This window comes from Garra rufa, chromosome 21, assembly GCF_049309525.1.
Source record: "Garra rufa chromosome 21, GarRuf1.0, whole genome shotgun sequence".
Lineage (NCBI taxonomy): Eukaryota > Metazoa > Chordata > Actinopteri > Cypriniformes > Cyprinidae > Garra > Garra rufa.
In genome coordinates this window covers 6,384,418-6,411,043 of record NC_133381.1, presented here as the reverse complement: position 1 = coordinate 6,411,043, position 26,626 = coordinate 6,384,418, and the positions used below count along the sequence as shown (strand labels likewise).

General features: G+C 33.9%; 2 protein-coding genes and 10 non-coding genes across 12 annotated transcripts in view; 2 read left to right on the top strand and 10 right to left on the bottom strand.

Moving 5' to 3' along the window:
• The first annotated feature begins 9,957 nt into the window (after nt 1–9,957).
• Nucleotides 9,958–12,201, top strand: LOC141296035 (syntaxin-11-like). The gene is made up of 2 exons (XM_073827315.1): nt 9,958–10,053; nt 10,870–12,201. Exon 2 carries the CDS (start codon nt 10,875–10,877, stop codon nt 11,754–11,756), a length of 882 nt encoding a protein of 293 aa, XP_073683416.1. The 5' UTR covers nt 9,958–10,053; nt 10,870–10,874; the 3' UTR covers nt 11,757–12,201.
• A 517-nt stretch (nt 12,202–12,718) lies between these two features.
• trnal-uaa (transfer RNA leucine (anticodon UAA)) lies at nt 12,719–12,801 on the bottom strand. The gene has a single exon. It is a non-coding gene; the product is annotated as a tRNA-Leu (tRNA).
• A 1,748-nt stretch (nt 12,802–14,549) lies between these two features.
• Nucleotides 14,550–14,632, bottom strand: trnal-uaa (transfer RNA leucine (anticodon UAA)). Its single transcript has one exon. It is a non-coding gene; the product is annotated as a tRNA-Leu (tRNA).
• Nucleotides 14,633–15,384: 752 nt separating this feature from the next.
• On the bottom strand, nt 15,385–15,467 carry trnal-uaa (transfer RNA leucine (anticodon UAA)). The gene has a single exon. It is a non-coding gene; the product is annotated as a tRNA-Leu (tRNA).
• A 1,254-nt stretch (nt 15,468–16,721) lies between these two features.
• LOC141296268 (utrophin-like) overlaps nt 16,722–26,626 on the top strand; it is a 33,962-nt gene continuing 24,057 nt past the window's right edge. The window contains exons 1-3 of the mRNA XM_073827532.1: nt 16,722–16,760; nt 24,274–24,404; nt 24,476–24,632. Coding sequence (XP_073683633.1) covers nt 16,722–16,760; nt 24,274–24,404; nt 24,476–24,632 — 327 coding nt within the window. The remainder of the gene's footprint in view (nt 16,761–24,273; nt 24,405–24,475; nt 24,633–26,626) is intronic.
• On the bottom strand, nt 17,100–17,182 carry trnal-uaa (transfer RNA leucine (anticodon UAA)). Its single transcript has one exon. It is a non-coding gene; the product is annotated as a tRNA-Leu (tRNA).
• Nucleotides 17,754–17,836, bottom strand: trnal-uaa (transfer RNA leucine (anticodon UAA)). The gene has a single exon. It is a non-coding gene; the product is annotated as a tRNA-Leu (tRNA).
• On the bottom strand, nt 18,222–18,304 carry trnal-uaa (transfer RNA leucine (anticodon UAA)). The gene has a single exon. It is a non-coding gene; the product is annotated as a tRNA-Leu (tRNA).
• On the bottom strand, nt 18,857–18,939 carry trnal-uaa (transfer RNA leucine (anticodon UAA)). The gene has a single exon. It is a non-coding gene; the product is annotated as a tRNA-Leu (tRNA).
• Nucleotides 19,459–19,541, bottom strand: trnal-uaa (transfer RNA leucine (anticodon UAA)). The gene has a single exon. It is a non-coding gene; the product is annotated as a tRNA-Leu (tRNA).
• Nucleotides 20,058–20,140, bottom strand: trnal-uaa (transfer RNA leucine (anticodon UAA)). Its single transcript has one exon. It is a non-coding gene; the product is annotated as a tRNA-Leu (tRNA).
• Nucleotides 20,863–20,945, bottom strand: trnal-uaa (transfer RNA leucine (anticodon UAA)). Its single transcript has one exon. It is a non-coding gene; the product is annotated as a tRNA-Leu (tRNA).

The window sequence follows — 26,626 nt, the reverse complement described above, 5'->3', positions numbered from 1 at the left end:
TATAAATACAAGAAATTATTATTATTTACATCCAGTTACAGATTTACTTAAAGTCTTTTTAAATGCAAAACTGTATGGGCTCAAAAATGAACATAAAAAACTAACACAAACTCCTCATTGAGAATCTGCTGAACCTGTCAATAATTTAAAACATAGGCACAGTACATTAAGTTAAACTGTAAAAGCAGATTTTGTGTTGACATCTGTAATCAAATAGGGTTAAGAAAACTTACAGCCATGGCAAGTGTATTATGTAATAGCAGTAAGAGAAAAGCCTGCTAATTCAGGAGCAATGGGAGTGAACCATTTTGTGACATTCTAATATTCAGGAGTATTTAAAAAGTTAAAAACATATATTTTCCAGCCATTTTGGGCAGCTCATGCCCCAAAGCAGAAAGGCGGAAAGCATGGGCACATGGTGAATTAAAATCAACTGACTGGTCAAATGTTATTCTGAGGAGGAACAGCCTTCATCATAATGCAATTTGAGATTAAATGAGGGCATGTGAATGCAAACATCACGAGTGTGACAAACAATCCCTACATAAAACACTCTGCAATGGTTTTCTTATGTTTCGCATTTCTCAAGGAGTTCGTCTAAACACATTTTCATTCCTTTAGAGGAAGTTTGACCTTTTAAGAAAGTAGGACAATTTAAATGTCCATAACGACCTATAAACGACCTTAAATTCACACCGCCAAGTCGTTTTCACAAACAGTAAATGTTTATTAATACACCAAATGTAGACACTTACTAAAGGCTGTTGAGCTCCAAAAAGTGCAAAACAGTTGCATAACAAAGTTCAGACTACACACATCCAAACCTGGCACAGTCACAAGGAACATAAGAAACAATGGTGACCTCATGATGTATCAGGTTCATGTTTACATTCATGCATTTACGCACAAAGACATTGCATCTCATTGTATGTAATTTATCAGTTCAAGTAAAAAATTACAGGACTTTCATGTCTGAGTGAACTAACAACAAAAAACTTGTATTCGGCATCATACTGGATCGTAAAACTAAATTAGCTAAAAAAATATATTATTTTCCATTTCTACTGCATTAAATCAAAAATGCAACCCATTTGGAATGCCCAATTGGGCCACAAATGACAAGACTGACTCAATTTCTTCTAATCAACAGTGTGAGTTAGAAGTGGGACTCAAACATAGAGACACACCTTGTCTTCAAACATTCGCAAAATTTTATTTCATGAAGAACATGATCAACATGAAAAGCATCAACATCATGATTTATTACTTGGAAGATCAAGATAACGCAGAAAACAGGAAACAAACACATCAAGGGAAGATTAAATGTTCCTGTTAGCTCATTTGCTGGTGCACAGATGCTGTGGATCAGTCTCGGGTCATCCACTAGAGAGAGAAACACAACATGTCAGTGGTCTGAGCCCACCGAATCCAAAGTTGTTGAACCCAAATCTCACAGGAAACTTGCATCACTTACCACAGAGCAGGAAGTGACAGTCCTACAAGCTGTTCAACAACCTTTTGACTTTATCACATTCCAATTGCATGCATATTAAACCCAAGTACAAACAAGCAAAGTGCAATAAGCAGAGTGTTATAGCTAAAACTATTTAAAAATCAATAAAAAAAAATCCATAAATGTATGAAATTAAATATATTTGAAAAATTATTTGATAGTTTCTAATTTCTAATCTTCAATTATTTTAACTTGATGTACTGAAATGTGAAAAACTGAAAAAAAAAATTATACAAACTACTATAAAATTATTGGTGCAATTGACCCTTTACAAACAGCTTGATTGACAGGCGATCTGACCAATCATAATGCAGAATCTGCCATTTTGTCCGACAAACAAATCAGACAGAAGAGTAGATTAACTTTAATTTAAACTTGAGAAAAAAAAATCTTGACATCTTTCTGCAGTTTAAATAAAATGTATTCTGATGTTCATTTATGCTTTTTCATGCTTTAATTAAAGAAGAAAAGATGATCAATTTACATGTAATAAGGCAACACAGTGATCTGTCACAACACGGTAAAGAGCCACAAAATGGTGTTTATTGTTTGAAATTGTTAGTTTCCTCTTTGTTCTGCGATGTATTTTTCACTGCGTTAAAACATGATGTGTAGTGTGAAAGTGGCATTGTTTGTCGGACATAGCAACAGTAACTAAGGAGGGCAGGTTTTGCAAAGGATCAACTGACCCTCAAACAGCTTGACTGACAGGCAATCTGACCAATCATAACACAGAATCTGCCAATTTGTCCAACAAACAAATTGGACAGGACAGTAAAATAACTTAGATTTAAACTCAAACAAACCGTCTTTCTGCGGTTAAAATAACATACGTTCTGATATTCATTTGTTTATTTTGTGTTTTAAGTATATAAAATGTGATTATTAATTACAATTATCACAATTTACATTGATTGATGTTTTGAAGCAACTGCATGTCGTAATTGTATATAAAAATAAAAAACAAGCTGGAAACACTCTTCCTGCTTTTCTCATTGCCACAAATGTCAACGATACATTGGTTTGGTTTCTTTAAATAAAAAAAGTAAAAATATGCAACATGCATAGGGAAATGCCGGTATCAATTTTCAAGTAGCGATTAATTGATAATGCTTTTATCACGGTATACAGTATTATCATGATGTTGACATTTGCAAAAAAAAAAAGTGGTGTCATAATACAGTTTAACAGGTTTAATAACTATTTTTTTTATAACACAAATAACTGAACATTTAAATACACTAAAGCAATACACAAAAAATGTATAAAGTTAAAAAAATGTACACCGATTAAAGTGCAAAAGAATTCTAAAGACCAATAGGTATCACTTTGCAGTAAGATCTCTTAGTTAATGCATTAATATTCACAATGAGAAAATAGGCTGAATTACTCCCTACGACGACGAGTACATAGGGAGAAATCTGGAATCACACGTACAGAGAGACGGTTTATGATTTTTTGGGATTATAAAAAAATGAGTCAGTGTGTTTTTACCATTATAGGCTGGTTGTTTTCACACACTGCGGCCACACAACTGTGTTCAAACACCATATAAAAGTTTTTGCATAATAGGTCCCTATTAAATAAGGTAAGTGTTCATGCCTAACTTAAATTTTGTTTAGTTAAGTTGGATATTTAAGTTAACTCAACAAATTTAAGTTGTTGTAACTAATTGCAGCAACATTTTTTAAATGTTTGCAAAAATACAAAATGACTAAAACTTTAACAAAATATAAAATGAAAAAGGAAAATATAATGATACAAACTAATTCAAACTATATAAAAAATTAAAGGATACTAAAACAATTATAAGGTTCAGTGATTGCTGATATAAATTATTAATTTAATCATTAGAGCAAATATGAAAAGTATGTTTAAAAGAGCTTATCGTTTAGCAGACAAGAAGAAAAAAAAGAGAAACAGATTTACAACCTGACCAGAACAGGATACAGTAATTGATTTAGGAAAATAAGCAAGCAAAAACATGGCAACAACCAAAAACAAATCATTCAGCGGCAATCACTCAAAACACAGTGATGCCCTGTCAAAGACCTCTAACATTTTCTTCAAAACACATACAAATTTAGTTTGTTTTATATAGTTTTGATACATCATTGTTGATTTAAATTAAATAATTAGTTAGTTGTTGTTGAGAAATAACAACAAATTATCTTTGTTTTTGTTCCTTTATAAAGGAAATGAACGGTTACAGCAACGAGCGACTACTGAGCCAAGAAAGATCTCCAGACACATGACAAACATGAACGATAATTCAATCAAAGGCCCTAAACACTGGAACTGCTGTGGAGATTCTCATACTAAGTTAACAGGATCAGTTAATTTGAGTCACAGTTCGGCTAACCGAAACCAGCTGATGTTTTCTTCAGACATTATACAGTTTAGAAGTCCTTGGACACAGGATGAAATGATCCCTGTGAAAAAATACAGGCATGCACATCCCTCTCATAGTCAGAGTTTGTCTCTCTGTTCATGCAGCCTTGTTTTGTTTGTTCAGAGTGTCACTAAGCACAGATTTAACCAATCATGTTTATATATGGATTTGTAAATATAACCTGGGGAGATGCAATGGAAAGTTCCCACCGTTCAGGATGTTTGATTGCGTAATTGTGTGTTGCAGTTACTTGCTAATGGTAAGTGAATTACAGGTATCTAATTTGGTGTAATTTAATGCCAACAAAGAGAGCCGTAGGACCTTTCAGAAAAGATGTTTATGTATTTATGTATTTTTTTTTTATGCAACCAACGTTGCAACCTAATAGATTGTTTAAGTTACTACGTTCATTTTTCTGATTAACATTCATGTAAGATTTTTTCAGATGATCAGGAAATCAAGCCAAATATTGTGAAAATAGTACTACTTATGATGAGTAGCATAATAATATTGCATATATTATACACACTGTCACTGTGTCATGTTTTGTTGGGAAACATCTAAATTGGTTTTATGGAAAAATATTATTTGATATGACTACCTCAACCTGACTAAAAAAAGATTAATCCAACAGAAACACACTTTTAGTGTCAGATCAGTTAGAAATGTACTTTTTTGGCATATAGAGTTTGTAATTCATATAAAACCTGTATTACCTTATATAACAACTGTCATTTTAATTTCAGTTCAAGCCAAAATAAAATAAAAGCAAAATTATAACTGTAGTTTGTTTGTAGTCAACCAGCTAATCTTTATTTGTGACCATGGTCCACAAAACCAATCATAAGTGTCATTTTTTGAGATTTACATTACCGGTCAAAAACTTGGGGTCAGTAAGAGTTGTAATGTTTTTAAAGAAAGTCTCTTATGCTCATCAGTGCTGCATTTATTTAATCAAAATGATATATATATAAAAAACTGTAATATTGCGAAATGTTATTACAATATAAAATAATGGTTTCTATTGGAATATACTTTAAAATGTAATTTATTCCTGTGATGCAAAGCAGAATTTTCATCAGCCATTACTTCAGTCTTAAGTGTCACATGATCCTTCAGAAATCATTCTAATATACTGATTTATTATTAGAATTATCTATATTGGATCTATATTGGATTATATATTATATAAGTATTTATTTAGAAATTGTGATATTTTTTCAGGATTCTTTGATGAATAAAAAGCTCAAAAGAACAGCATTTATTCGAAATATAAATATTTTCTAACAATGTAAGTATTTGCTATCACTTTTTATCAATTTAACACACCCTTGGTGAAAAAAAATTTCTTTAAAAAAAAAAGAAGAAGAAAAATTTACTGACCCCCAAACTTAGTGTACATCATCTGAAAGATGAATAAATAAGCTTTTCACTGATGTATGGTTTGTTAGAATAGGGCATTATTTGGCAGAGATGCAACTATTTGTACATCTAGAATCTGAGGGTGCAAAAAAATCTAAATATTGAGAAAACCTTCAAAGTTGTCCAAATGAAGTTCTTAGCAATGCATATTACTAATCAAAAAATAGGTTTTGATATATTTACGGTAGGAAATTTACAAAATATCTTAATGGAACATGATCTTTGCTTAACATCATAATGATTTTTGGCATAAAAGAAACAATTTTGACCCCTACAATATGCAGCTGCACATGATTAATACTCTTGTGATCTGCCTAATTAACTTATCTACTCAACTTTTTCCAAGTCCTGGACTCATTGTGTGTTATTTTATGCATGTCAGATTAACTATTCCAACATTTGAAAGAAAACATTCTCGCCGTTCATGATAGGTCACGAACTCTCTTGCTATCAAATCCAAGGGGTTTTATTCTATTGGTTATCCTTTTTTTTATTTGAAAATTGATTTAATAAACTAATGTAATGATAAAAATGACATTCTGACCATATAATTCATTTGAGAAGCCTCAGTGTTTGCACAGCATGCCATTGTTTACTGTGCCAAACACAAGCACTCTTAGATAACAGAGACAGCAGGTAGAACTTCAGGCAGAAGAATGTAATTCAATTACAAACAAATTGAGCATACAGTGAAAGCACTTTAAAACAAGAGTTATGTCTTAACCTAAGCAGACACAGTTTAGAATAGCTGTAAAGGCATAAAACATTAATAAAATTTTATAAATTTGAATTTTACTGATTTTTTGAAAATGCACCAGCAGTGTCTCTAGTCTCTCTATCAGTGTGCAAAAAAATGCAAGTAAGTGTATTGTGTGTATTTCACAAATTTCTTTTACAAATATTTTGTTTTGGGTGATTCAAATTAGTGCAGCCATTCCTGTGGTGTTTTCTGGCATAAACTGGCATTCCTGCAGTGTTGTTAGGTTACTACTGGAAGGACATCCAGTACCTTTCAGATGTCCAATAACAAAAGTTAGATCTTTGTGGATCATGGCTGTTGTACACAACAAGAAAACTTTCCAGGACAAATGAGAGGAACCTATTTTTATTTTTATTTTTTTACCATTTTTGTCTTTTTGTTTATCTTGAAACAAGCTTAAAGCTTTAGACGGGCTGATTACTTAAAAAAAAAACTTAATATGGCTCTGTTGTCTTTTCTACATCTGGAAAAAATTAAACACTCGATTAGAGACTCTGTTAATTTATTTTATCAAATGTGGAATCCTATACTTTGCTTTGTTGAGACCATATACCTTCATTATAGCCCTCCCCCCTTTTCAATTTATTTATTTAATTATTTATTTTTTCTCCTTTTTAGTTTTTGTGGGATAAGTTGAGTTCTGGTTATTTACATAACTTTATTTATTATTATGGATGTTTAAATGTGGATGTTGTGTTTCACATATTATGACATGTATACTTTATTTATTCAAGAACTTGCATAATAAAAAATCAAAGAAAAAAAGAAAAAAGAATATGGCTCTGTTATTTACAGAATGGATCTTTAAAAAAAATCTGCACTGGTCAGAAACTCAATCAGATATTGAACAACAATATCTCTGTGCTCTAATACCGGTATATGGACCTGAGTAAATATTCTGATCACTGTCATCTGACTGCATTAGAGGTAATTATGTTTAAATTACAGCATTTCTTTGCATGTTTTAATTATTGTCAGTAGTTGCTTCATGTGATTTGTGACTGTTGCATATAATCAGTTTGATATGCATGCTATCAGTTGCATTCATCAACAGCAAAATAAAAATATTTAAAATTAAAATAAAAAATAAAATAAAAATATTTACATGATTAACAAGCAAAACCATTACAGTACATTATTATATTTGGTACAAGAGTAACCACAAGAGAAAAGTAAAGAACTGTGCTGTATTATTTTATCTTAATTCTTGATTTAAGTTTGTTAAGACAAATAATCTTCAACTAATCTTCAATGTTAATCAGCCACAAAGAAAAGTGTGATAAAAACTGAAACACAGCGCTAATCAAAATAGAGGCATTGCACTTTCGTCACGGTTTGGTCAGTTATCCGGATGCACAGCCATATTGGCAATACTTGGATGTAAACAGCAGCATGGATTGCATGGTTAATGCACTACTGAATATGTTGTTCGGCTAAGTAATGCTGTCTAAACCACGGTAAAAACGTGTGGAAGCTACTAAATCATATTTGGAAGGACTTAGTACGCAGGAAAGGGCACAATATTTTGGCAAACCAAAGTTAATAGGTGGTAAAGATATGTACCAGCAGCATTAATTAAGATATTAGCCTAATATTTTACCTACCTGACCGGAAAATAATAAGAATCAGGAATGTTGTTAAGATTCTTGCCTTGGAAATCCTGGTTCAGTTTGGTCAACCTCAAACACCTTTTTATCCTTAGAGAGTTTTTGCACTCTTCTCCTTGATTTGATAACTTTTGGCATTCTATAGTACTCAAAATGTTTTTCCCGGTCCGACAGATTAGTACAGCCCAAAACACAGCAATAATGTGCGTTGTGAAAACACTCTATTTAACGAAACGAAAATGCACATTAAATGCAACAGTATTAGCTATAGCATTCCATAAGTAAAAACAGATATCGTTTTTAAAGAGCAGAATTAACGCTGAGTGTTCAAATGAATAATAAATGCTAATTAGGTTTTGTAAATGCTTGGTTAGGCCTTTTAAATTTAGACTTTGTTTGTACAATACAATACTGTAATTTCAATGTATTATAAAATTGACTAAAATTAAATATGAAAGCATTAAGCACTGATTTTTAAGTTACATTTTGTATAATTAACACTTTGACCAGACCACAAGCATACTTTGGCTTTACAGTGGGTACTGCGGAGACGATGGAAAGTATAGTTCAGTTGACATTTTTGTTTCAGTTTTAGGCCTACAGCTGTGATGCAAGCACTAGTTTCAGCAGAAAGCAAAAACTCCCTGAGACCCTGAGACCAAGGAAGGAACCATGATACACAGAGGAAACCCATACTCTTCTGGTCAGCACAGGAAACAGAAAGCAGCAGCTAAGCTCAAACATGAGTTCATAAAATATTCACAGTCTAAAACTTAACACAGGAATAGATCAGAAGGTTTTGAGAATCATTATCCAAACTCTACTGCCATCATGTGGTGTGTGTGCATGAACCAAATGACCAGTTCCCTTTAAATTTCATTAGAGATAAACATCTGATTATAAAACCATCTTACATAAAGTATTTTATACTGCATATGCACACACCATTGAATTGTGTTGCTTGGTTTGGCTATCATGTTGTGCAGAAAATTTGCTGTTTCACTTCTGCTTTGGACTCACATGATAACCGTGACTCATATCTGGCTTGCTGTTTGCTCAAGAAGTAGATTTTATAACAAATGTAAAACAATCAGTAAATTAACACCTTTTATTCCACCAGACATTTATTATTTCTGTTTTTTTTTTTTTTCAAATTGCTAGCAATTTACAGAAAAATAATTTCCTTTGTTTCATCTGAACAGAATGTGACTTTAAAGTTATGATTAACCAGATTAACAGATTAACTATGGATCTTCTGTAAAAGGTTAATTGTTTAAAGCACAATAGATCAATGGGTCTATGCACACATATCTCATAGGACAATTGGTTTGGGTATCTTGCTACTAGAGAAACTGTCAAAATATTTAGAAAATAACAGGTATATTAAGAACTTAAGTGAACTGTTTGTCTTAGGTTGTCTGTAAAGGTTAAAAGACAAGAACAAAGCAGTATTATTACAAGATTGTTTAACTGAGTCTGCCTTTTAGCACAGCCACATAATGTTTTTTCAAAAAATTAGTATTGACAAGTTAGGCTCCAGCATTGCCACAATTACAAATTGATTATTTTTTTTGCCTTGGTAAAAATAGAAGGGATTGATTTTTCGCTACAGAATCAGCCACTGGATTTGCAATGTGAATGTGTGACCTGAAATTTTTAAAAGAAAAATGATGGGAACGGATTTTAAACATCAGTGTTATGATGATATTTGCAGAAAAGTGTGGCATTTTAGGGTTTTAAACGCTTTGAAGAACCCAAAAGAAATATTTAATCACCCCTGCACCATAATAACATGTATGTATGAATCTAAACATACCAAGTCTTAAATATTACAGATGCACTAATGAATAGCCTACACTCTTAAAAATAAAGGCTCAAAAGTGGTGTTTCCCCAAAGAACCTTTCAGTGAACAGAATCATTAAGAAGATTTAGAAGACCCTTTTCCACTATAAAGAACATTTCTGCATTTGAAAAGTCCTTCATGAAAGCATCAATGCCATTAAAGAATCTTTATTTTTAAGAGTGTGCATGTATTAATTCAACCATTATTTAAAAACTTGTACTTTTAGTGAAAATGAATGACTATTATAAGTTTTTCTACATACCAAAAGTTACCAACAGTAACTGTTCTGTTACGATAGAAAATGTTTGTGAGGTAATTTCAAACTTAAGTAAACGCCAGTAAACTTTCGTGTTTCGACTTGACGGAAACTCCCACCAGTCAAACTCAAGTCAGTCAGTCATTCGACTACAACGTTATTTCCTGCAACGATGTGACATGAGAAGCTGATGCGCGTTAGGAAACGATAAAAGCTCGCATTTATAGCGTTTGAATTGAACAAGAGGACATGAAATAAGGTAACGTGATTGTAAATTCAGTATTTCAACTCACTTGAATTCGATTTACACAAAAGTTTGTCGCGAGGTTGTTTAGCTGAACGTCAAATCAAACGTTAACTCTTAAATTAAAAAAGGAAATTGAAATGAAAAGTTACAGCATGATTGCCGAGTCTGTTTAAGCATTGTTCTTCTGTTTGGTTTAACTTAGATTTAATTGTGGTTTATTTTGTGACATCTAGCCTGCTTTGTTTTTGAGGAAGTCAAAATGACAAACTTAAACTTGGTAACTTGGTAGGCTATACAGTCAGTTTTTATTTATGTGGCTGCACTTGCTCATAATATTAAGTTTAATATGTACATAGTGCACCAATGCAATAAATCAATGTTGATTTTACATCCGGGATGGTCTTAGAAAAGACTGTTGTTCTGTTCACACATTGTTTTTGTGATTTATATGTTCATATTAAGACAATAATATGTTTACTCCAGGATTTTAGATTTAAGCACTTTAAGTCATTTAATTGCTCTTATTGCCTCATGGTGTTCAACAGAGGACTAAAGGGAAGTCCCCACCCTTTTTATTTTCTGTATGGTGAATATGTTGGGTGGGAAATGTGCAGCATCATGGTTGCCTTTGCGGTGACTAACTAAATGACAAATACTTTTAGTCCTATATAGTTTAGCTTAATGATGAATGGTTACCCCTCTACTAAAACCATCAATGAGAGACGGTCAGGCCTGCATTGTGAACAGTGTCTGATTGTATATTGATTGTATGTGCTGCAATAAAAATCTCAAAGTGGGTCACCCTATGGTTTGATCTGTATTTCCCAGGAAAGATGAGAGACAGGCTGGTTGAACTGGGAGGTGTTGCCACCAAAGACCACAGAGAGGAAGAGCAAGTAGATAGTGGAGAAGATGTGGACAGTGGTGAACTGGAACAGCATGCGGTGGTGTTCGAGGGCGAGGACATCATGGAGGACGCCTTTAGAGAAGCCCAATCCATCCAGAAAGAGATCGCCCAACTCCGGATTGAGGTGAAGAGACTGGGTAAGCAGAACACACGCTTTCTCACCTCAGTCAGACGCATTAGCAGCATCAAACGTGACTCGAACTCGATAGCACGCAGCATCAAAACCAAAGGGGAGAACCTGTATGGTCGGATAAAGAAGATGGAGACGCTTTGTAAAGATTTGGAGGAGCAACACGGAGCCCATTCAGCTTTGGTGCGCATGATCCACGGCCAGTTCGTCTCTATAACGGGTACTTTTCACGAGGCCATGAACGAGTACAACAGCGCCGAAATGGCACAGAGGGACAACTGCAAGACTCGCATCCAACGGCAAGCGGAGATCATGGGTAAGGAAGTGACTGGAGATCAAATCGAAGAAATGATTGAGACCGGCAAGTGGAACGTCTTCTCTGACGACTTGCTCACAGACGGGCGAACCGCTCGCTCAGCGCTCACTGAGATCGAGAATCGCCATAAAGAGCTTTTGGAGTTAGAGAGTCGCATCAGAGACATCCACGAACTGTTTTTCCAGCTGGCCTTGTTGGTGGAGGAACAAGGGCCCATGGTGGACAACATTGAGGCCAACGTATACGCCACCCAAGACTTTGTGGTCAAAGCCACAACTCAGATAAAGAAGGCTGTTAAGTACAAGAAGAAAAACCCTTGCCGACAGCTCTTCTGTTGCTGTTTTCCATGTTGCAATAAATAATCGCAGTGCTACCGCCTTGCATTTCACAGAAGCCGTAGCATATTAAACTAACAAGTCTTGCATGCTTGTGTTAACCATGTCACGTGGTTGTGATTTGCTTTGAAGAGACCAACCGATGCCCAGTGCCTGCGCTTGATGGTTGTCATTGTGAAAAACTTTGTGTTTTCTTGTAAACCACATGAGATGCGATGCAATTGAGCTGAAGTGATACTGCAGTGTCACTGCTAAACTTCTGTGAGAGTCACAGGACATTTACTTGATGTGTAAAAGATATCAAAAAGGAAACCGCAAGTAAAAAAGCGTTTTACGCCCATGTACAGTGCACAAGCAAATATTATACAGAAACGTGTTTTACTAATGAATCTACTGCTTTGTTTTAAGGTACTTTTGCGTATGTGTATGTATGGTTTGTTGCATTAATTTAATAAATATTTTTATCTTTTAATGCATTTGTTTGTTTGATCACCATGTTGAGGAGTGTTCCTCATAGGAAAGTTATGAAGTACATTGTATTGCATCAGTATAGATTTCCCAAGTTTTAAAGTTGCTTCTGCAATATGACTTGCAAAAGGGGTTGTGTAAAAGTACTTGGTGGCTTGAATACTAAACTTTGCAATCTCATTACCAAACTGATAACTGCTTTTCTTTCTTTACATTGTTGCATTTTCATTAGAATCAAGGGTTTAAGTCAACATGATATTGCTTTTAAATCTCGCAAAATTTGACCAGAAGTGGGGTTCGAACCCACGAGGACGTTTGTCCATTTGAATTTAAGTTTAACACCTTAACCGCTGGATTAGAGGTGCATTAACTAAGCATATGGTTTACTAGGTTGCTCAGTCACTTTTCTCTGTTGGCTGCATATCTACATTTTATCCTAAAGTTTGTATTAAACATAATTTAAATGTTAGGGAGTCCTACCAGGAGACATCATAGTAAAGCATTTAAAACACTTGCATATCTACCAGGAGTGGGGTTCGAACCCACGAGGACATTTGTCCATTGGATCTTAAGTCCAACCCCTTAACCACTTGGCCATCCTGGTCACTATGGGGCTTAAATGACCTCAAATTGAGGAATTACATAAACTAACCTCATATTGAGGAATTTGATTTCACCGTTTCTTTGTTTTTGATAACCACATCTACCCAAAGACCAACTTTCTTCTTTCTTTCTAAAATGCCTTTTTTCAAACTAGGTAGTCTTTTTGATTTGTGGCTTGAGGCTTTGTCTTGAGGCTTTTTGGTATTTCTGAAAAATCTTGCAAAGTATGCAATGGTGTCAACTTTAAGAACAAAAAGTAATAATAATAAAGCACATAACATTTAAAATAGATCGTTATTTTGGCAGCAACTGATTTAATACCAATTTTAAAAAAAATATTACATGCATTTGTATATATTAAAACAAGGGTGTAGGTTTGATTTAAATTTCAAATACAAAAATCATCTGGCTCTAAATTTCTATTTTTATTCAAAGTTGATCTAGACAAGTACATGGCAGAGCCATAGAGAAACAGAGTTGCGACACTCCCATAGGCTTCCATAGGAACTGAGGAATGCGGAAGTAAAGCGTGTCATGGAGCGGCCAATAGTTCCAAACAACCAATAGTTCCTCCATAGAAGCCCATTCATTTCAGTGCTTCTCAAGCACAGTCGTCGGTAAATCGAAGAAATTACTGCATTTTTTAAAATTTTAACGCATCAGTTGACCTATTGGAAAACTGGCCAGTTATTTTATGAAGCGTGTCATAGTTAATGTTTATCGTTAAAAAATAAACAGTTATATTGTAAATGCGGTTAGATAACGTGAGAAACACCATAATAGCTACCATAACCAGATACTAGTTGTCATATTTTTACATTTTTAGTCTTTCTGCAATCTTTCTCTCACTGTAGGAGGTTGAATGAGTTTCAGTAAAGACTGCATTCAAGAAATACGATAAAAATATGCTGAATGCAATTCGTTGCCTTGTGTTTTTTAAACACTATTTTCATCTTTTCTATTATGTTAAATGCCATTTTTGCTTGCCTTTTAATATTCAGTTATGTTGTATATTTGAATATCATAAAATAACTCGAGTAAATTACTTTTTTTTAATTTAACATTAAATCGTTAAATCGAAACAAAAAAAGAGTGTTTGATCATGTCCAAATACACATTCAAATGTATTTAACCTTAAATATTACACTAACTGTAATATAAATACTATATTAGAAAATGTTATCTTTTAAATGGCCAGGATTTAAAAGTTTAAAAGTAAAATCATGCATCCAGTCATCTAATACCATTGAAATGAATGTTCAGTTGATCAGTAAATTGTTATAAACGGCACATAAGGTCAACATCAGACCGGCTAAAGTGTTAATTCTGCATGAAAAGATATGTGCTTATTGAAAAAAAAAAAAAAAAAATTATTTCATAGATACTCTGTCTTTCAATAATTCAAGTAGTTTTCAAGCATCCCTTTAGGAATTTTGCTGTTTCCCAGGCCTTACATTTGAAATTCAAGTAGTCAGATTCAAGTACTTTACGCACCTTTATACAAACCCTGTTTAGAGCATAATTAGGAAGTTTAAACAGTACAATATGTAATGAAATGCTTATGAAAAACCATAGTTATACGCATTTCTAGCAGAAGAGTAAACTGGAGTTACATTGTCAAAGTATTAACTCAGCATGTCATTGATTTACTAGGCTATTTGTCACTTGTTTCTCTGTTGGTTACATAAACTACATGTTCTCCCAAGATTTACAGTATTCTACATTAAATCCACAAATGTTTAAAGGTTCTACCAGGAGTGGGGTTCGAACCCACGAGGACATTTGTCCATTGGATCTTAAGTCCAACGCCTTAACCACTCGGCCATCCTGGTCTTTGTGCTAAAGTTAGTGACCTGCTATGTATCAAACAACTATAGGATGTGATTCAGAGCTGCTGAACTCTGGAGTATTTTACTAGTTCCTAAAAGGCAGGTTAAAAGCAAAATAAGAAATTATGCAGTAAATGTGTTGTTCAGTTCAATACATTTTCATGAAAAGCAGTTAATTGTCTTTCTTTTTTCTTCAGTTAGTCTGTAATGCCTATCATAAGAAAAGACTTTAGACTTTAGTCTTTTCTTCTGTGGATTTTGCATGTGATATAATGAGGCCTACAGATATTGTAATTCACTTTGTATGCATGAAAGACCAGTAATACTAACACTGGCCTTCATACTGTCTTTCTATATAATGTGCAACTTACAAATGCACTGAGAAAAAGATAAAATTAAGATATTGTTTACACTGTTTCAGAGCCCGCACATTTTCCCATCAGGCTTGAATGATTCATAACAGTGAAAATATGTTGCCATGTTACTCCACTAGATGTCAGCATTGTTTTTCTATCTCAACAGATAAAGATCATAATAAAACAGTGGGTGTTGTATTTGTTGAAACTTGTAATTATTTAGCTATTAATTAATATGCTATTAACAATTAATTTGACATATTACTGAAATAGTTATTATTTTAGTATGTCTGGTTGATGATTTGTTTTAGGATTGCTTCTCAGAAGCCTGTTTGTTGAAAGCCATATATGTATGTACCTATAAACATCATAGCAATGCATTTAAAACTCTTGCATATCTACCAGGAGTGGGGCTCGAACCCACGAGGACATTTGTCCATTGGATCTTAAGTCCAACGCCTTAACCACTCGGCCATCCTGGTTATAAAATAGACCTTTGACCATCCACACCACACCTCTTTACTCTAATCTTCTTGTGTGTTTTGTTTTAATCACGTTTGTGATGGCAGTATTTGGAGTCACCCATTTTTCATTCTTGTTTTGGGGCTTTTTGGGGGAAAAAACACACACATATAAGGTTTTAACAGAAAAAAAATATATACTGCAAATGAATTAAAATTATGAATATATAATAAAATGATATGTAAATATCAACAGCTGTACCAAATCGCATAGTTTTCCTCAGTTTAGGCCTGAGGTGTTTTTCCTTCTTGTGTATGAACTTCATATTTTCACTATAAAAGTGCTTTAAAGTTCATATTGTTTATTGAAGTCAGTTGTTCTTGGTATTTCAAAGACAAAGAATTGAATATTTTTAACATTGATTATTTGACTGTTTACAGTTGTCAAATGTTCTTCAGAACATCTCAAATCAAATATTGTATTCATCAGGTTTTATTATTGTCAGCTCTAGTGCTGCTGTCAGCAGAGCAAGCAAAATATGACAAACCAAATACTAAGATATTCTGAAATTGCAATACTTTTTATTTAATACCTTTTGCAATGAAAAAATATTGCATTTTTGATTGTATAAGGTAGGGATGCTCATATTGACCGTTTAACCGTTAACCGTCAGTAAGAATTTTAACCGATTACTGCTATAAGGCTATGGTCCTCACTCTGTAATGCAGTCTTGTTGTGTGCATGCTGTGTGCTCTCTCCAAATCTCTCTCTCTTTCTCTCTCTCTCTTTCTCTCTCTCTCTCTCTCTCTCTCTCTCTCTGCCACTCACTCAGACTCTCATTCTCTCGCTCAGCATCATCTCACCCAGACAGGGAGTTTTTGCTGACAAGGAAACAAGCTTTTGCACCGTAGCCCAAGTTTCCATTTTCATGGTTCTAAATCACTCCTTTCTTCATTGTTCAGTATCCCTTTGAAGATTAAAGTGCAAGCCTGAAGACAGGACATCTCTGGAGTCGGATCGTTGTGCTGGCTTTGTTTGCTGCTTTGGAGAGGCGTTTTACTTCACACTTGCAAATGACCTCTTAAGTTGCTGGACATGCTGTAGGTGTATTTGGATCCACTTGCAAAGCCTAGATGATGTGTTAACTGTGCAAACATCAGGAGTTGGAATCCTTTAGGATGAGAATCTTAAACAAGCCCAGCAGTCTGAAGATAATGGCTATGGTGAGATCTTCGCTGCAGAAAGTGATGATTTTTCTACAACACATTCAAAGAATGGCCGTCACGTCACCACGTTATCAGAAACTGTGCAAGGTAAAAAAAAAAAAACGTTTGTATTAAAATACTTTGTTTATACTATGAAGATGTATTTTATTTAGATTTGTTCATGAGTGTGATAATTTTGGATCAGAGATTCTCAGTAAATGGTTCAGAAGCACCACAAGAAATTATCAATGCATTACCCAGTTTTAACATCCAACAATGTGGCAAACAGATGAACGATTAATCTGTGGCTAAACTGGGGTTTATATTAAAACAAATCAGCAGTGATTTTTACAGCTGACTTGACCAATGTTGATTATTTTATTACTGTAATTAGACAGGAATTTGCCTTTCAAACTTTTATGCAATCTCTTTAAAATCTCAGGTTTTTACCAGGAGTGGGGCTCGAACCCACGAGGACATTTGTCCATTGGATCTTAAGTCCAACGCCTTAACCACTCAGCCATCCTGGTCACGCTTTTATGTCCATACCAGTATTTTTTCACAGCGGGATGCATTCTGGTTAAGAGAATTGATGCATTGACATTCGTGAACTTTTTAAAGTCTTGAAACAATGTGCCAATCTGTCATTTTCAAGACTAAAAGCAAACATACTTTTACTGCTTATCTGAAAGACTTTTTAAGCCAAGTTTCAGGAGTCTTTTTTAGAAATGGGAGTATTTTATTTAGAAAAAAAAATTGATTTATACTTTATAAAGCTGCTGCTTGTGTTACATCTAAAAAAAGAGCAGGCAATGCACTGAAATTCAGACATTAAAAGATGAATAGAACTCTGCAATATTTTGCATGCTTTATATGCACAAGGCATTTATCTTATGCATTTCATTAGGAACCTTATGCAGATAGTTTTGATCGCCTACTAACTTTAGTCTTATCAACTTCACAGAAATTAGTGCATAAGTGACATTATCTTTAGGTCCTCTGAACAACATTGATAAGTCAGCACTATTTTTCATAATGCCTCACTTCTGACTATTCTTCACACTGAGCATTGCTACATTTCATTGAAAATTTGTGCAAATATACCAGGAGTGGGGTTCGAACCCACGAGGACATTTGTCCATTGGATCTTAAGTCCAACGCCTTAACCACTCGGCCATCCTGGTACCACTTCTACTTCAGTTTTACTGCTTATCTGAAAGACGTTTTATGCCAAGTTTTAGGAGTATTTTTAGAAATGTGGTATGGGACAAAAAAAAAAAGATTTCTACTTTATAAAGCTGCTGCTTGTGTTAAATCTAAGAAAAAGAGCAGGAAATGCACTGAAATTCAATCACTAAAACATAAAAAGAACAAACTGCAATAGTTTGCATGCCTAATCTGCACATTTCATCAATATCAACTGCACAGAAATAAGTGCATAAGTGACATTATATTTAGGTCCTCTGAACAACATTGATAAGTCAGCACTATTTTTCATAATGAATTATGAAACTATAACTATTCTTCATACAGAGCATCACTAAATTTAATTGAAAATTTGTGCAGATCTACCAGGAGTGGGGTTCGAACCCACGAGGACATTTGTCCATTGGATCTTAAGTCCAACGCCTTAACCACTCGGCCATCCTGGTCATGGTTTTTTGTTGATACAGTATTTTTTTCATTGATGCATTTATATTCATAAACTTCTTAAAGTCTTAACATGATATGCCAATCTCTCATTTTCCAGACTAAAAGCAAACACATTTTTACGGTTTATCTGAAAGACATTTTAAGCCAAGTTTCAGGAGTCTTAAATGGGATGAAAAAAATTAATTGATTTATACTTTTTAATGCTGCTTGTGTTAAATTTAAGAAAAAGAGCAGGAAATGCACTAAAATTTAATCATTAAAACATAAAAAAAACAAACTGCAATATTTTGCATGCTTTATCTGCACAAGGCATTTATCTTATGTATATCATTTATTTTGTATTTCAGCAGGAACCGGTTGCAGATACTTTTGATTGCTTATTAACTGAAGTCTTATTAATTACACAGAAATTAGTGCATAAGTGACATTATATAGATGTTTGGCTCCTCTAAACAACATTGATAATTCAGCACTATTTTTCATAATGCATCACAACAGCACTACTTCTGACTACTCTTCACACAGAGGATCACTTAATTTAATTGAAAATGTACCAGGAGTGGGGTTTGAACCCACGAGGACATTTGTCCATTGGATCTTAAGTCCAACGCCTTAACCACTCGGCCATCCTGGTCATGGTTTTAGGTTGATACAGTATTTTTTTCATTGATGCATTTATATTCATAAATTTAAAGTCTTAAAATGATATGCCAATCTCTCATTTTCCAGACTAAAAGCAAACACACTTTTACTGTTTACTTAAAAGACGTTCTAAGCCAAGTTTCAGGAGTCTTTTTTAGAAATGTGGTATGGGACAAAAAATTTGATTTATACTTAAAGATCTAAGAAAAAGAGCAGGAAATGCTTTAAAAAATAAAAATAACAAACTATTTTGCATGCTTTATCTGCACAAGGCATTTATCTTATGTATATCATTTATTTCATATTTCAGCAGGAACCTTATGCAGATACTTTTGATTGCTTATTAACTGAAGTCAATTACACAGAAATTAATGCATAAGTGACATATATACTGTACATGTTTGGCTCCTCTGAACAACATTTATAAGTCAGCGCTATTTTTCATAATGCATCACTTCTGACTATTTTTCACACAGAGCATTGCTTAATTTCATTAAAATTTGTGCAAATCTACCAGGAGTGGAGTTCGAACCCACGAGGACATTTGTCCATTGGATCTTAAGTCCAACGCCTTAACCACTCGGCCATCCTGGTCACCGTTTTAGGTTAATACAGTATTTTTTTTCATTGATGCATTTATATTCATAAACTTCTTAAAGTCTTAAAATGATATGCCAATCTCTCATTTTACAGACTAAAAGCAAACACACTTTTACTGTTTATTTAAAAGACGTTCTAAGCCAAGTTTCAGGAGTCTTTTTAGAAATGTGGTTTGGGACAAAAAAATTAGATTCATACTAAATAAAGATCTAAGAAAAAGAGCAGGAAATGCTTAAAAAAACTGTTTTGCATGCTTTATCTGCACAAGGCATTTATCTTATGTATTTCATTTATTTTGTATTTCAGCAGGAACCGTATGTAGATACTTTTGATTGCTTATTAACTGAAGTCTTGTTAATTACACAGAAATTAGTGCATAAGTGACATTATATAGACGTTTGGCTCCTCTAAACAACATTGATAATTCAGCACTATTTTTCATAATGCATCACAACAGCATTACTTTTGACTATTCTTCACACAGAGCATCACTTAATTTAATTGAAAATGTACCAGGAGTGGGGTTCAAACCCACGAGGACATTTGTCCATTGGATCTTAAGTCCAACGCCTTAACCACTCGGCCATCCTGGTCACCGTTTTAGGTTGATACAGTATTTTTTTTTCATTGATGCATTTATATTCATAAATTTCTTAAAGTCTTAAAATGATATGCCAATCTCTCATTTTACAGACTAAAAGCAAACACACTTTTACTGTTTATTTAAAAGACGTTCTAAGCCAAGTTTCAGGAGTCTTTTTAGAAATGTGGTATGGGACAAAAAAATTAGATTCATACTAAATAAAGATCTAAGAAAAAGAGCAGGAAATGCTTAAAAAAACTGTTTTGCATGCTTTATCTGCACAAGGCATTTATCTTATGTATTTCATTTATTTCGTATTTCAGCAGGAACCTTATGCAGATACTTTTGATTGCTTATTAACTGAAGTCTTGTCAATTACACAGAAATTAGTGCATAAGTGACATTATATACTGTACATCAGGGATCATCAAATCTGGACCTTGAGATCCATTTTCCTGCAGAGTTTAGCTCTTACCCTAATCAAACACACCTGAGCATGCTAATCAAGGTCTTCAGGATCATTAGAGAATAACAGGTAGGTGAGTGTGATCAGGGTTGGAGCTAAACTCTGCAGAGCATTGGACCTCCAGGGTAAGATTTGGGGAACCCTGCTGTACATGTTTGGCTCCTCTGAACAACATTTATAAATCAGCACTATTTTCCATAATGGATCACTTCTGACTATTTTTCACACAGAGCATTGCTTAATTTCATTGAAAATTTGCGCAAATCTACCAGGAGTGGGGTTTGAACACACGAGGACATTTGTCCATTGGATCTTAAGTCCAACGCCTTAACCACTCGGCCATCCTGGTACCACTTCCAACTGCCCCTGAGTTGGCAGTGCACTAGATCTATAAGATGGCAAGAACATTAACGCATTGGCATTTATAAACTACTTCTTAATGTCTTCCTCAGCACGTGTGTGCCAATCTCTGATTTCTCTGGCTAAAAGCAACTTTTACTGGTTATCTCAAAGATGCCAAGCACTACATATAGGGATATATTTACAAGGCACATCTCTTAAAAGCACTTTGAATGCTTTTACAGATATTTTATTGGGCTTTATAGTGTAATCTCAATTTGGAATAAAATCAAAAATATGGATAAATAAAAAACAAGAATAAAACAGAATGCGTTATGTGAATGATGTGAACTTACTTGCCTGTTAAATCTTACAAACATGAATGAGGCTAATACAATTTAAAAGCTGTGGATATTATGTCATAAAATGTCATGTTTTCAAGCTTATGTTCTCTTGGTTGAGCATTGAACTTCTAGTTCAGTAAGTGTTGATTCAGTAGCTGAGTTCAGAGTCTTTTTGAACGATTCATTTAAAAGAACCGACTCATAAGAGTCATTTGTTCTTAGAATCGTAGTATACTGATTACGCTCTTTTATCGCAAAGCTGCGTTGAGTTATAATTGAGTGTTTTCAGGACGCGATGACAAATTGTCATCACTGAACCGAACAAAACTCGCATATTTTCCTGATTATTGCTGCTGAAAATGGTCCGTTATTGTCATGTCTTGGCCTGTACTAATCGGTCGGACTGGGAAAAACATTTGGAGTAGGCCTACAATAGACTGCCAAAAGTTAGCCTATACCAAATTAAGGAGAAGAGTGCAAAAAAACTGAGGAACTAAAGGCGTTTGTGGTTGGCCAAACTGAACCAGGATTTCCAGGGCAAGAATCTTGACAACATTCGTGTTTGTTCTGATAATTTCCGGTGAGGTACTGAGGTAGGTGAAATATTAGACTAATATCTTCAATAAATGCTGCTCTTTACCACTTATTAACTGGTTAATCCTTGTCTTGCTCTCTAAATCCTTCTCTGTATGATTTAATAGCTTCCAGATGTTTTTCCGTGGTTTAGACAGCAAAAATTAGCAGAACAATGTATTGGGTAGCAGTGTTGGAGGTAACGCTTTACAAGTAGTGCAAGTTACGTAATAATATTACTTTTTAAAGTAAACTAGTAAAGTAACGCATTACTTTTTGATTGACAAGAAAATATCTGAGTTACTTTTTCAAACAAGTAACACCAGTTACCTCCCCGATTTATTGATTAAAAGCTCTCCTGTCTCCATTTTGAGAGAAATTGTGAGTAACGTTAAAATGTTACTTTAGTTCTAGAATAAATGTGAACATGCATTAATTAATCTCACTCACAAAAAACCCCAGATACAGTATTCTTCAAAATGAATAAAAACAGTTAAATTCAACGCAAACCTGCCATAATTAAATGTTAAATGATAAAAATATCCTTTATGTATTCAATCCCATTTTATTAACCGATGTCTTTGCTGCCAACCTTCGATGATCCAATTCATCCATACTAATGAGCAAAAATGACTCAAGATAATCTAACATTTGTTTTCCTTTTTTTATTGTTGAAGAGTTTTTATTTCTGCGTTCTACTGTACAGACGTGAATTTACTTTTCTCTAAGCCTGAGGCTTTTGGTGTAAAACGGCTTTTACATTTGTCAAAATTAGAACATTTTATATTAAAAACAAACAAGCAAGCCCTGTCCAGATTTAAAAAGTAACTCAAAAGTATATTTAATAATATATTATTATAACTTTATAACGTAACGCATTACTTTCCATAAAAAGTAACTAAGTAATGTAACTAGTTACTTCTTTATGGAGTAACTCAATATTTTAATGCATTATAATGCATTTAAAAGTAACTTTCTCCAACACTGTTTGTTATTATATTACCCGTGCAATATATGCTGTTGTTTAGATGCGAGTATCGCCAATATGGCCGCGCATCCGGGTAAACTGACTAAATCGTGACACAAGTGCAAACTGGATCGAGGGTAATACATTATCAGCTTTCAAATACCTATAATTATTACAATTATATGATTATATAACTATCTTTCCACTTACAATATGTAATAGAGTTGAAGTCCTAACACCTGGAAGAGACTTTTAAGTTTTATTTAAAGTGCAAACATTCACCATCAAAGCAGAAGTTTCTCTTGGTTAAAAACAGCCTATGAATTTTAAATCAGATTGCTCAGAAGTCCGTCATTTGCAGTGTCATCGTACTTCTAAATAATTTGGTGAATGCTCTATTTGTAATCTGATTAATTTTTTATACTTAATTGTTTTTTTATACTTATTATTTGTACCAGCTAAAACCTCATTAACGCATGCAGTGAGCACACGAGATTGTAATAGATTTGATCAAGCTATCTAATGTTTTTAAGCATCATTAGCAGTAATAATGATGGCAAATGTCATTTTCCTTCATCTTTCCCAGCTCCACTTATTAGCAGAATAGATAAGGGTATTAAAGGATTCCAGCATAATAAGCAAAGACTGTCTTATGTCTCTGTTTGATGTCTTTCTTTGGCTGTATATCATCACTGTGGCCCTAAACGAGAGAGCTATATTTTTCTGGTATAAACCAACCAGTCATTATGTCTGTGCAGGCTTTAAGGAGACTGCCACCATAAATGAAAGTTTTATAGGAAGGAATTACAGCAGACCGTAGAAGGCAGGTGAGGTGTGTGCAATTTGAGGTAATGCTTTATTTTGCAAGCAGTTGTCAACCACAAATTGATTTTTTTGGATTGCTAGTCATGTATTTTCCAGGTTGCATTAGTGTCATTAGAATAGGAATAGTTAATCGAAAAATGAACGTGCTGATGCTGAAAATGTACTTACTCTCAGGGCATCCAAGATGTAGATGAGTTTGTTTTTTCATGGGAACATAATTGGAGAAATATAGCATTCCATCACTTGCTCACCAATGGATCCTCTGCAGTGAATGGGTGCCGTCAGAATGAGAGTCCAAACAGATGATAAAAGCATCACAATAATCCACACCACTCCAATCCATCAATTATTGCAGAGTGATGAAATGCTACATTTCTCCAAATCTGTTCTGATAAAGAAACAAATTAATCTACATCTTTGATAGCCTGAGGATAAGTACATTTTAAGCAAACTTTAATATTTGGTTGAACTATTCCTTTAAACAGCTATTGAAGTGGTGATATTTTCTCTTCATTTAAGTCCTATTTATAGGCCACACAGACCAAGGGAAAGATCACTCAATCAGAGTCTATTGAGATGTTTTTGAATTGGTGCAATTTGAGCTTGTGCATGCTGTTATTTCTCCTCAGGACATTCAGACAGATGTTGATACCCAGACTGATCTTTCTAAAAGGGCTCTGGGGGCTCAGATCCTGAATACCAAGGCACAAGAGCTTGGAAAGTTTAGAGATGTGGACCACATCCATATAGCCTCGAGAAGGTTTGTGCAATATAAACAAACGGATACCTCTAGTGTCCTGAACTTTCCTTCAAACTGTCATGTTTTGTCAGAGAGTGTTTGGAGGCTGGCGCGGAGAAATGGACAGGACTCATAGCCATCCTTGAGGAGCTTTGGTTCTGGGTAAAGCTGAAAGATGAGGAGCTGACAAGTCAAAGGCCGACGGGAGACGATGTGCATACTTTACTGCAGAATCAAGGCTACTGTACGGTCAGTTTTGCTGTGTGTGTGTTCACAGGTTAAACTGAATAAAAAACAGTCATCGCGGATTTTAAAGGATTACTCCACTTCCAAAATAAAAATTTTCTGATCATTTACTTACCCCCATGTATTCCAAGATGTTTTATTTCTTAAGTCACAAAGAAATTATCCTCAGTGGTGCTCAATGGATTAAAGGTTAAAAATGCAGTTTTAATGCAGCTTCAAAAGGCTCTACACGATCCCAGCCAAGGAATAAGGGTCTTATCTTGCTAAATGATCGGTTATTAAAAAAAAAAAATATATATATATATAATTTATATACTTTTTAACCTCAAATGCTTGTCTTGTCTAGCTCTGCGATGCACATGTGTACTCAATGCACTCCAGTTCAATACTATGGAAGCCCAATTCCGCCACTAAATAAAGAAGGTTATTGTGACTTGTTATTTCACAATTCTGACTTTTTTCTCAGAATTGCGTGATACAAATTTGCGAATTCGAGAAATAAAGTCAGAATTCTGAGATATAAACTCGCAATTCTAAGAAATAAAGTTGCAATTGCGTGATATAAACTCGCAATTACGGGTTATAAAGTCAAAATACTGAGATATAAACGCGCAATTCTCAGAAATAAAGTAAATAAAGAAAAAATTATGAAATTTAGGAATTCTGATTTTAGAACTGGCAATTACGAGTTTATATCCCACAATTGCAAGTTATTAAGTCAGAATTCCGAGATATAAACTCGCAATTGCGGGATATTAAGTCAGAATTCCGAGATATAAACTCGCAATTCTAAGAAATAAAATCAGAATTGCGTGATATAAACATGCAATTCTGAGAAATAAAATCAGAATTGCGTGATATAAACTCGCAATTCTAAGAAATAAAATCAGAATTGCGTGATATAAACATGCAATTCTGAGAAATAAAGTCGCAATTGCGAGTTATGAAGTCAAAATACTGGGATATAAACGCACAATTCTCAGAAATAAAGTAAATAAAGAAAAAATTAATACATTTAGGAATTCTGATTTTAGAACTCACAGTTACGAGTTTATATGTTACACAGTTACGTGATATAAACATGCAATTCTGAGGAATAAAGTCGCAATTGCGTGATATAAACTCGCAATTGCGAGTTATAATGTCAAAATACTGAGATATAAACTTGCAATTTAGAGAAAGGAAGTCAGAATTGCATGATATAAACTTGCAATTCTCAGAAATAAAATCAGAATCGCGTGATGTAAACATGCAATTCTGAGAAATAAAGTCGCAATTGCTTGATATAAACTCGCAATTGCGAGTTATGAAGTCAAAATACTGAGACAAATGCACATTTCTGAAAAAGTCAGAATTGCGTGATATAAACTCGCAATTCTGAGAAAGGAAGTCAGAATTCTGAGTTATAAACTTGCAATTCTCAGAAATAAAATCAGAATTGCATGATATAAACTTGCAATTCTGAGAAATAAACTCACAATTGCGAGTTATGAAGTCAAAATACTGAGATATAAATGCACATTTCTGAAAAAGTCAGAATTGAGTGATATAAACTCGCAATTCTGAGAAATAAAATCAGAATTGCATGATATAAACTTGCCATTCTCAGAAATAAAGTCAGAATTCTGAGTTAAACTTGCAATTCTCAGAAATAAAATCAGAATTGCATTAAATAAACTTGCAATTCTGAGAAATAAACTCACAATTGCGAGTTATGAAGTCAAAATACTGAGATATAAATGCACATTTCTGAAAAAGGAAGTCAGAATTGCGTGATATAAACTCGAAATTCTGAGAAATAAAGTCAGAATTGCATGATAGATACTTGCAATTTTCAAAAATAAAGTAAATAAAGAAAAAATAAAGAAATGTTGGAATTCTGATTTTAGAACTCTCAATTACGAGTTTATATCCCGCAATTGCGAGTTAAGTTAGAATTCTGAGATATAAACTGGCAATTCTGAGAAATTAAGTCAGAATTGTGTGATATTAATTCA